At 43.7% G+C, this 12140-nt stretch overlaps 1 protein-coding gene across 8 annotated transcripts in view; it reads left to right on the forward strand.

Moving 5' to 3' along the window:
- The window catches only part of SH3PXD2A (SH3 and PX domains 2A), a 310946-nt gene that overhangs the window by 215575 nt on the left and 83231 nt on the right, over nt 1–12140 (forward strand). For 7 of the 8 annotated variants that reach the window (XM_066619739.1, XM_066619736.1, XM_066619737.1 and 4 more), the window contains one exon: nt 11559–11690. In XM_066619739.1, coding sequence (XP_066475836.1) covers nt 11559–11690 — 132 coding nt within the window. Of the gene's footprint in view, nt 1–11080; nt 11253–11558; nt 11691–12140 lie in introns of those variants that run through there. The other variant, XM_066619742.1, reaches the window with a different exon arrangement.

Here is a 12140-nt window from a genome sequence, read left to right on the forward strand (position 1 = left end):
GACTCGGAAGAGGCTGGAAATTGGTGTGTGTGTTTTATAAATGCCTGATAGTGCCTGAACTTTAAAGCTGCTCTCATACCTGAAATAGTGTGGGCAATCCTGGGGGTCAAAAAATGGGGTGTGGAATCCAGTTGACCAACTATACAAATTCATAGTGCTGGAGTAACCAATTCTGGCCCCGTCTCCACCTGTAACATAAATGGTGAGGTGGTGGTAGTGAGTTGTAGGCAGTGGTTGAGTTGAATCTGGGGAATAGGTTCCAAGAGAGTCAAGCCAGAAAGCAAGGCAAGAATCAGTCCAGGCCAGAGCTAGGAAGGACTATCATCATTGTGCAGGCAATTCCAAAGTGAACAAGAAGTCTTTACAACCCTGCCTGTTAAGCAAGGCCTGGGCAGATGCTAATCTGTATTGCACAGAGGGATGTACCAAACTGTAGCTCTGATGGCTATGAATACGGGAGCTTGTGCACAGTTAGTGTAATGCTGTATAAATTCTTGTATGTCTAGATATTTATCGAGACACTTTGTGTGTGCCATTCATGTGTGTGCATCCCAGATTAACCTGGAATTGGTTATTATAATCAAGTTGGATACATAATTATATCAGCCAGGCTGTCTGGGAGGTAAGTGCTTCAAAGCAATGAAATGGCTATTCCTTGGACCATATGCAACCCTTTCACATAGCATGTGCTACGAATTCTGGCCCTGATAACAGCTCAGGTTTTTATAGTTGGCACCAGACTATTCTATGAGTGTGCATCTTGTAGGGATTACATGGGCTTTAAATGATAGGTTTTGGGCCAGTGTACAATCCTCCAAAGACATTTTCTCTCTCTAGTTGCATTCTGAAATGACAGAAAAGTAAGATTTGTGAGATATAAACAGTAATGGAAGTCTGAATCGTTCATATGGCTAAGCTCTGTGAACTTTTTGCATTGCAAAGTTCAGACTTGCATTCAATGGCTTATGGTGTGTGTGTGTGTGTGTGTGTGTGTGTGTGTGTGTGTGTGTGTGTTCATTTTCATGTTCATCATTCTCTCACACATGCTTTGGAATGCAAGGAGAAAAACTAACCTCTGATGCAGTCCCTTGTAACTTTTATTCTCCTCTGCTGTGTCACAGCTGAGGGGGGAGAGTTATTGACCCCATACTTCACTGATAACGATGGGGAGGCATTTGGTTTGCCTGCCTGCTGATACTTCCTTGTAAATGTTTCATCCCAGGCTTTTTCAATAACTCTCTTCCTAGCCCTATTCCAACTTTTCAGAAACTAGAAAACCTGGCATGACAAAATGACTGGGGATGGGCACTGGCAAGTAGGAAATGACAGGTGAGAAAATAAATTTAAGTGCCCATCTACTCCCTAATTCACATTTAGTGTAAGCTGGCTTGGAAATGCATGCTTGCTGAGATAATGAGTAGTCTCAATCAGAGGGCTAAACTGCATATGTACCTTGGCCCTGTATTTAAAGTTAAAATAACTGTGAAGGATTCAGGATTGTGACCACATCATATAGGAAGCATTTAACCCTTGCATATCATAGTCCCAAAGCTACCAGTGGAAGCTTCTGGGATTAATATCAGCTTTGGGTTGTGATTCTTGTTTGTTTATTTTTAATCACAACTATGGTTGTGTTGTGTTCTGACTCTGATTCTGACTAGCTACCTGGGGCTGCTATATATTTTTAAGAGAAATGTGTGTCTAACATACGTATGTAGTTTTGTCATGAGCAAAGAAAGCACAATCTAGTCCAAGGTGCCCAAACCCTGGCCCTGGGACCACTTGCAGCCCTCCCAATTCGGCCCTCAGGGAGCCCAGGTCTCCAATGAGCCTCTGGCCCTCCAGAGACTTGCTGGAACCCGTGCTGGTCTTATGGAACTGCTCCCAGCGTGACGGGCAACTGTTCGACCTCCCGCATGAGCTGTGGGATGAGGCTCCCTCCACTGCTTGCTGTTTCATATCTGTGATGCAGCAGCAGCAGCAAAATAAAGGCTGGCCTTGCTTTGTGCAAGGCCTTTTATAGACCTTGAGCTATTGCAAGACCTTCATTCATTCATTCATATAAGTTCTATCTCCAATATATTCATTTATGTAAATTTATTCAAATTTGAAATGTAAATTAATTCTTTTCTTTTCCCTGGCCCCTGACACAGTGTCAGAGAGATGATGTGGCCCTCCTGCCAAAAAGTTTGGACACCCCTGATCTAGTCTTAATAGTTCTTGCTCCTAAATTCTCTAAGCCAAATTGCCACTTGTGGATTGTGGTTCCACAACCTTCATTTCTACCTCTTTCCCTCCATTCTCTTATAAGCACAACTAAAATAATCCACATTTCTTACAGCAAGCTGAATTGAGTCAAATGCCAAAGCACTTAGGTCCCCTCCAGCTGTTGGATGACTCTGTCTGGCAGCTTCTTGGAAGTTCTCCAAGTGGTTTCACACATCTGTGTGTGGAATACCATTGCCTTAAACTTTTTCTACCTGTAACCTAGTTGATTGGACTCTGTAAAGTGTGAGCCAATTTTCCAAGAAATGGAGGTGGTTGGGAAAGGGAATCTGACTTCACCCTTTCCTCTGTCCCAGCTTTTTCTTGGCTAGATGTCTTGTTTGAAACCAGAAATCTAAAGGGATAGGAATGGGGAGGGGGCGGGGAAGATGCTAGCAAGAAACTGTTATATAAATTTCTTCAAGGATTTGTTTGGGTAGTTATTTGAAAAATGTGTAAGGCAAGGCCAGATGTTGCATGAACAAGAATGTGTCACATACAGTGTGTGTATGCAGCTCATACTTAAGTTGCTGATCTCGCTGACTGTAGTATAGATGTCCCTTCAACCCTTCTTTTGCCATTCCAGAACTTAAAATGCTAAACTTTATAAAGGAAAGGTTAGAGAAAATATTCCTATGCCATTGGGCATAGGAATGAGACAATGGATAAGGACCAAAGAGCTACAGTGTACTTGGCCCAGAAACAAGAAGGGATTATACCTGGTCAGGCTATAGAACCCACATGTTCTATGATGGGGACCCTGGTGCTGGAACCTTCTGCCATCCCCTTCCCCATCTGCTCCTGTCCAAGAACCAAAAGAATTGGCTTTGCTGCCCTCATGAGCAGAGAGAGAGATTGTATTTCTCCCCCCACCCCCCAAAAAAATCTATACTGTAGTATGTAACTAGTGGGCCAGGAGGAGGTCTGGGGTGAAACTCTGAGTTTTCCCAATGATTGTCAGGTGAAGAGTTGAAGCATTAAAAAGAGTTGACCTGAAATACAAAATGGGAAAATTCCAGGAAGAAGAAAAAATGAGCAAGCTTTTAAAATGACTTAGACATTGGAACTGCCAAAGCAGTCAATCTACAGGCAGTTACCAAAGCAAAATAAATATCCTCGACATGAATAGATCTATGATCTGTATTTGTACTTGGAACCAGGCATCAGCCATTGCAACTCTCTGGTCCAGGTAGGATGGGTGGAACTTGATCACATAACAGATTTATAAGGGAGTCAAATAAGAACATCCTCGAGCATACATGATCTTAAGTCTCCTAGTTTCAGTAAGGTCCTTTCCCTGTCTTGTTGGCTGTGCTATGACAACCTGGGCATCTTGCACCACTCTGTGATCTGGTGAGGTGGGCTGGCCTACCATGCTACATGCCAATCCTAGCAGGTGGAGTGGCTAGGACAGTGCTTTTCAAACTGTGGGTTGGGACCCATTAGGTGGGTCGCGAGTCAATTTCAGGTGGGTCCCCATTCATTTCAATATCTTATTTTTAATTTATTAGACTTGATGCTACTATGGTATGTGACTGCATTTGGGGAAATGTGACAGATCTGTACTTTGAACAGATTGCTTTGTATATACTTTTAACGATGATAGTAAATGGAACTTACTCCTGGTTAAGTGTGGCTAGGATTGTTAAAAATTTCCTGCTTGATGATGTCATTTCCAGTCATGACATCACTTCCAGTGGGACCTGACTCATTCTAAACAGTGGGTCCTGGTACTAAAGGTTTGAGAATCATTGGTCTAGGACAGTGGTTCTCACACATTTAGCACCGGGACCCACTTTTTAGAATGAGAATCTGTCAGAACCCACCAGAAGTGATGTCATGATCTGAAGTGACACATCAAGCAGGAAAATTTTTAACAAACCTAGGCTGCAATCCTAGCCACACTTACCCAGGAGTAAGTCCCATTTACTATCATTAAAAGAATATACATAGTAGCTTGTTAAAAATTATAGGTCTGTAACATTTCCCCAAATGCAGTCACATACCATGAGAGCATCAACGTATTAAAAATAAAATATTGAAATGAATGGGGACCCACCTGAAATTGGCTCGTGACCCACATAGTGGTTTCCGACCCACAGTTTGAGAAACACTGATCTAGGAGATATCCTTGCTCAACCCTGTCAAAGAGGACAAGCAGTTAGCAAAATGACCTATCTGCCTGGTCATGCAATCTTGCTGCAGTGGTGCTGGTTTCAAGTTGTCACACTAAAATTGAGCTTTCTTGGTTGCTGGGAATGTGTGCACCCCCCCCCCCCCATGGCATTCTTCACATTGCACCAACATAGAAGGTTCAGGTCTAGCCTCTGATGAATGTGAATCCTCAACATTGCTCCCACCTAGCCAATACTAGCTGATACTGCTCTGATTTAGAATGGCCTAGTTGTAGCACCATGGCCTAGTTGTAGCATCCATGTATGACATTTTGTTCAATTTTAGGGTTCCTTTTCAGTTGTACCGGACAGTGAAGAAATGATTGAATGTAATGGACTACTCTAGTGGGGAAAGGGCATAGCTCCTACACTGGTTTTTTGCTTATCTCTCTGAAATTCAAAGCAACCTAGTTTACTTGTGTTTTGACCTCAATTGCAGGATAACATCCTCATGTTGTCCTGGCACTCAGCAGCTGCTGGAGCAGTGATGTCAATTTTAATGCCAATGGGGTTATCCCTAAATAGTCACCTGCCTTATTTTTGGTTGAAAGTACTGCTTTCAGGGGACAGAACAGTTGGGGGGGGTTTGAATCCTAAATGTGTGAACATTGTTCATTTTTAAAGTTGTTAACTCCATTATTTCCTTTACTGCTGTAGCTTCAGTGTAATTTTCCCCCCTCTTGTTAGGATTTAGAGGCTTCTAGGAAGGATAACTAGATTTCACATAATGAGTGTGATATACCAGTAAGATCTGGCTGTATGCTGTTGCATCACTGAGGGGAAAATGGAAACAATTCAGAGTATGGGCAATCCTTCCACAATAAGCAATAACTTTTTGGTTCCTTTTGCAGCACCCCCTCCAATAAAAAAAGAGGAGGGTTTCTTCCAAGAATGATGCACTAATTCATAAAAATCTCCACCCCAACTTGGCCTTAACTGTAGTTAATGTACCTACGGATTCAGCCATCAGGGAAGTATAGCCAATTATTCTGGAAAAGAGCAGAAACTGATAAACTGTATTTCTGTTTGTGTTTTGAAACTTAGTATACTGTATCTTCCGATTCTCTTAAAGGAGATTCTGTTTCCAGTGTAGGGTCATGCAATTCTAGAATTCTATAAATGAACAGAACTCCCATTTATCCTGTCACCTGGTAGAAATTTGACAAAATGTTTCACATGGGAAATATTTGAACAGCATATGTATGATAGTCACAAGTGACAACCTCCACCCTGTTTGCATATTTCTTACGTGAAAAGCACCATATAGGTTGCCTGCTGTCCGGGGCTGGATGAAACTCTTGGACTGCCAAAGTCTCTCTTTATCTCGCCCCCTTTTTTCCTTCACAGACTTATGCAGCACAATGGGATCACTCACACCATGCTTTGCATTTCCTCCTTTGTTTAAAGAGCCACACCAAGGGTAATGTTGTCAGCCCCCCCCCATCGGATTCTTTCAAAGTGCCCAGTGGAGGAAGGTGAGGGAGCCATATTGCTACATTGAGATCCTCAAAATGCAACATCTCACCCCTTCCTCCATGCAGGTGCTTTACTCAAAATGGACGATACAGGTGCAGTGGGAGTGTCCTGCATTTGCTGCTTTAAGGGGCCAGTGAGGAGGTTAGCTCTATCCACAGTGGTAGAGTGGAGAAAGGTGGCAGACACCTATTTATTGCCCCTCTGCTCAGACCCCAGTCCACATCCTGATGCAAATATGTTCATTTGCATCATGGCAGGGCCAACCCAGCTGCCACCTTTTGAAGAGACTTTGGTTTTCTGATTAAGGGCATTTTTGCTTTGAATCAATGAACATGTTTTGAAGAAGTATTGCCAGGTTTATTAGTCAGGAATTTGTTTCCAGTGTGACGATGATGTCCTGGGTACTGTGACACTGAAAGGAGGTCCCTGAGCAGATGCAGAGTACTTGTCACGATTCTCGTATGTAGTGAGGATGTCTGTCATGTTCAGAATGTTGCTTGCAGGTGAGCTTGAATACTAGCTCCTTACTTTAAAGGAGGCCTGCTGGAAGCTTTGGATAGTTAGGTCCTTGTCACAATAATGGCAATTGCAACACTGATTATTTTGATCCCTGTCTGTGCATCCACAGCCACACTTCTCATGCCATGAATATGTAATGGGAGGGGTGAAATGTGCAAGACCTACGGTCTTGCTGCTAAGTATTGGAAAGAATTCAGTCCATGTTTAATTGGCAGATGAATCTGTGAAGAAGATTCTCTCCAAAAGCTTCCTAATCTGTAAATACAGTCTCTTGATGGGTGGAACCAATTAAACAACTGCTTGGAAAAGGTTCTTGCAAAGGGGGGTCACTTTGCCAGAATTAACTTTGCAAGCAAAAGAGTATTTTCTCCCCTCTGAGTTGTCTGACACTTCCTTTTCCACTTCCTCTGAGGAATGGGAGAGTATCTGACCTGGGAAAGGTTTTCATATGGGGCTGTATACAGTATTGGCAACCTTCAGTCTCGAAAGACTATGGTATCGCGCTCTGAAAGGTGGTTCTGGCACAGCATCTAGTGTGGCTGAAAAGGCCAATCCGGGAGTGACAATCCCTTCCACACCGGGAGCAAGTGCAGTCTGTCCCTGGTCTGTCTCCCTGGCTATGGGCCTTCCTTCTTTGCCTCTTAGCCTCAGACTGTTGGCCAAGTGTCTCTTCAAACTGGGAAAGGCCATGCTGCACAGCCTGCCTCCAAGCGGGCCACTCAGAGGCCAGGGTTTCCCACTTGTTGAGGTCCATCCCTAAGGCCTTCAGATCCCTCTTGCAGATGTCCTTGTATCGCAGCTGTGGTCTACCTGTAGGGCGCTTTCCTTGCATGAGTTCTCCATAGAGGAGATCCTTTGGGATCCGGCCATCATCCATTCTCACGACATGACCAAGCCAACGCAGGCGTCTCTGTTTCAGCAGTGAATACATGCTAGGGATTCCACCACGTTCCAGGACTGTGTTGTTTGGAACTTTGTCCTGCCAGGTGATGCCGAGGATGCGTCGGAGGCAGCGCATGTGGAAAGCGCTCAGTTTCCTCTCCTGTTGTGAGCGAAGAGTCCATGACTCGCTGCAGTACAGAAGTATGGGGCTGTAATGCTAAGAGAAATGTCTCTTAAGCGGCTGTGACAGATAAGAAATCCTGTCAGGCTTGGCATGTGAATGTTTGCCACATTGGAGGTCCACAAGTAATGTTCCTTTCCCCCTGTTTGGATTTGCCTGGTAACTCTAACTGTGTGGTGTTTGCTTGTGGAATGGTTTGTTTGTATTCAAACTGCATCCAGTGTATGCTTCTCTGGCATGCACTAAATTTGACCTTTTTGAGGCACAGTATAACTTACAGTTCAATCCTACTACTCAAAACTAAGTCCCATTGAGTTCAATGGGATTTACTCTCTGGTAAGTGTATTGGATTGCATTTTGGAAAATGCAGACTCTTATTACTTGGCATTTGCATAGTGCTGTCTGAGAACACAAAGTGCCTAACCTGTATTATCCAATGTGCTTGCAGCAACTCTGTAAGGTAAGTATTGCTGTCCTCTTATTGCTGTTGGGAAGCAGAGGCTGAGAAGGAGTGGTTTGCCTGTGGCCACCATAGCAGAAACAAGATTTGAACTGGGGAAATCTGCTTCCCAGATTTCTGTTTGATCTGCTGTTCACTCTCTTGGACACTGTGTTTCATCAAACTAGCTCTGTACTCTAGTTGCAATACAGCAAACTGCCTTGCCGTGGGAACTGTGGAGTTGGTACACCTCCAGCCATCCAAAAATTGCTTCAGATTCTGTAGGTTGGACTTGATGACTGTCCTGCTGTTGTGCTATATGGGGCCAGTCATAATCAACAACTCCTGCACATCTTCTGTACATTAGGAAAGAAACAAATCGCCTTACAGCCTACTGGGTTGGGGTCTCTCTCTCTCTCTCTCTCTCTCTCTCTCTCTCTCTCTCTCTCTCTCTCTCTCTCTTTAAAAAATGTTGGTGCATTTTTGAACCATTATCTGCTCCCTGGATGGACATGCTCTTTAACAAGTTGCACCAGCAGTCATAGAAAAGTTGGGCAGCCCAAGGTGCGCGCGCGCACACACACACTCACATTCTCTCTCTCTCCTCAGTTCACAATCTAATGATTTGATAGTGATAAAAGTTGTGAACGTGGGCCCAGTCCTATCCAATTTTCCAGCTCTGATGCAGCCCCAAGGTAAGGAAACAAACATTCCCTTACCTTGAGGAGACCTCACAGAGACCCATTGCAGGATGCAGTGCATAACCCATTGGCGCAGCTGCCTTATTACTGGAAAGTTGGATAGATTTTCACCCTCAAATATTTTCTTTTTTTTTCCTTTTAAGAAAGTAAATAGTTTTCGATACCCTAACACGTACGTGCAGCTTTCGTTCCACGCACTTGGGATGAAGGTAGTGATTTTTTTCTTTTTACTATAGTGCCACACTGGATACCTGTCATAAGTTAAAGGTCTGTAGGACTACCACATGCTACATCTAGCTTAACTCCTTTTTGCTTATTTGATCACACTTTTATTTCACTTTTGACAAGCAATGAGCCCCCTCAGCTGCCAGCAACCACTAAGGCAACCACCATCTTATGCACACTTATTACAGAGGAACCCCACTGTGTTTAAAATCCAAATTAACACACATTGGCAATACTAAAAATGAAAACTAAATTGTAAATGCAGCATTCCAAAAGACAGGTGGAGAGAGAAACCTTCACCTGCCACCTGTAAAGGCAAGATGGTCATATGATAATGTTGCCTTGGAGTGATGAATGCATCCAGTGTAATAGTTCCAAATATAAGAAAACTTTGAGTTCCTTCAAAAGGAGTTAAATCCATGAAAGTTAAACATTTTCTCTCTTAATTAAGACTCTTTAGAGCTCTCCTATTTTTCTTGTCTTCAATCACTGAGGGATACAGCCTTTTAATGTGAAAGCTGAGAGACATCAGGGTTTATCAGCATGATCTTTTCTTGGATTTCTGACAGTGCTGTGGGTCTCTGGGTATATAACATGCACTTAACGCTGCACACCTGTAATGAGCACCTTATGTTACTAGTAGCAGCCTGTGCATTTTTGTTTACTGATACCACGCACTGTGATCCCAACCACAACAGTACTACTGACGCCTGTATTGTGATGGAGAATGTACTAGTAAGTCTTCAGAACTCTGAAAACCACATTTAAGGGCTATGTGGTCTGTTAGCAGCCTAGGAATCTCTTTGTGTTCCATCCCATAAGAAGCTGTCTTTATACTAGATTTCACACAGGAATTTTTCTCTGCCCTAATTGGAGATGCCAGGGATGGAACACGGGACCTTCTACAAGCAAAGTATGTGCTTCACCTCTGAGCTTACAGGATCACTTGCTACTGTCCTAAAATGTAACTTTATGCCATAAAAAGGATACTGACCCTGGCTTTTTGGTGTCTCGGGGAGGAGAGTGCACAAAAGGGGGGGGGGAAGGTCATGATTTATGTACACAAGAGTCTGGGTCTATATACGGATGACCAAACTAAGCTGAGCATGCTGTCTCCCCCTTAGTCATTTGTATTGCCCTGCCAAACTATAGAGAGGGATTTGTGGCCCTGGATGCAGATGCATGATAAATGGCAGTCTGTATTCACCCACTAATGTTGACCTTACAGAGCTTAGAAAGGGGTATGTAGGACCAGAAAGATGCTCCTTTCCATTAAGAAATAAATGTCCACTTTGATGCTGTCCAGACTTGCTGCTGACGTAATTAATAAGCTTGTATGCATCTCTAAAAGTTTAATGAATGTGATGAGCTCCTTGAGGGGGCATCCTTCTGGGTTTTCAGCCTTCTGTTCATAAGGGATAGGGGGAGTTGGAGCCCTGGCCAAAAAAAAAAAAAAAGAGCACTGGCTTAAAAAATGCTTTTGTAGCACATATTTCCTGCAGGCGCCAAGCAGTGATGTACGAGGGCAGATTTTCCAGTGGGTGTTCAGAGAGGTGGGCGGGGTGGGCCCTTGTTTATATTCAGAGTGACTGATGAGTGAAAGGCAGGCATGCTCTGCTGCTGTAAGATGAGGAACTGACCCTCTCCATCCCTGCTGGCAGAACATGCCTTTGTTTCTTTGGTTCTGTGCTTTTAATTAATATGAACATTTTAATGAACTCAAAAATATGAAGTGGGAGGTGCAGAAATGGAGCGTGCTGGGCATTTTGAGGAAGGGTGTAAGAGGCAGGAGAAAGAGAATGTTTGAAGCACTTTGCGGGGGTGGAGGGGTTAGGAACCTCTGAAGCACAGTGAGAGTTTTGCTATCCAAAGTGTATGTGGTTTGGTTTGGTTTTTTTTGCCAGTGGCATGCAAAAAGCAGATGGCACTGTATGCATGCATTAGTTTGAATAGGGAGATATTTGGGGGGAATCTTGTTTTGGCAATGGGGTGAAAAGTGGAGCAGAGGGGAAACTGTGTAAGCAAGAATCTGGTGCTGTAACTCTTCTTCTGTTTCAAGTAAACAGTCCTTTTACGCCCTCCCCTCTTTTCCCTTCCTCCTCCCCCACCTCCTTTATTCAACACTGCTCATGTGTTTTCTATTTAAGGGCTGCAGCGTGAGGCAAATATGATTGGCGTCCACAGCCCCCCTTTTGAGTCTCCGCTCAAGCCTGTAAGAGTGAAGCAGGAGCTCAGCCTATGAGGGGGAGAAAATGGACTTGGGTGTTTTTTCCCATTTACTGAGGCAGACCTGGATTTCCTTTTTCCCCCCCTCGCACTGATTGTGACTTGGGATGACTTTTTCTTTCTGAATGGGAGCAAGGATGGTGTGGCAACCATGTTGGAAAGAGGTTTATTTTCAAACTCCATCCTGCAACTTTGATGTTTTAATTAACAATATTCTGTTTTAAACTCTTGGGGTTTTTTCCCCCCCTTCTCCCTTCCTCAACCACTCTCCGATGTTCCTCTGAGCTGTGGGCCAGAGGAGACTACTTCTATATGGCCAGCCATCTGGGAATATGCCACGAGCCAAGATTGTGTTCTGATTGGCTTGGCATTGGTGACAAATCAGCCTATCATGAGTCGCATGGACAGAGGTCGCTCTCGAGGAGCCATGGCTGGAAGCTGGCTCACAGCTTGCTTTTTCCCTTCCCCAGGTGCTGACGCTAGCTCTGAACCCATGATCCTGGAGCAGTATGTGGTGGTGTCAAACTATGAGAAACAGGAAAACTCTGAAATCAGCCTGCAGGCTGGAGAGGTTGTGGATGTAATAGAGAAGAATGAAAGCGGTAAGTATTCTTTCTCTGAAAGAGGTGTGTGTGTGTTTTATAATGAGAGAGAGTGTGCATTTATATAAATGTTTAAAAGATCTCTTGTGCATCTATGTGTTTCTGACTGGATTAGTGCCTGAGTTGGAATTGTCTCCCAAGTTGGTTTGGGCTTTGGGCCAGAATATTGCCTTCTACTGTAAGAATGTCTCCTGAGTTTGTACATTAATTACCCAACATGCATTAATGGAAAACCTTGGTGGTGGGAGGGAGGGAGTATCCACAGCTTTATGTTCTGTACAGTATTTATTAGCATGATATAGTTGCTGTGTTGGAAAAGATCTCAGTATTTCCATTACTAACTACTATTTTGAGGGATTTATTGTATGAGCTATAAAAATTCACTCTGAAGATGCAAGGTTGGCATGGGAGATTCAACCAAAACGTGTAGGATTGGGCAGATGTGGATCT

The sequence above is a fragment of the Tiliqua scincoides genome, chromosome 3 (assembly GCF_035046505.1).
Source record: "Tiliqua scincoides isolate rTilSci1 chromosome 3, rTilSci1.hap2, whole genome shotgun sequence".
NCBI classification, from domain to species: domain Eukaryota; kingdom Metazoa; phylum Chordata; class Lepidosauria; order Squamata; family Scincidae; genus Tiliqua; species Tiliqua scincoides.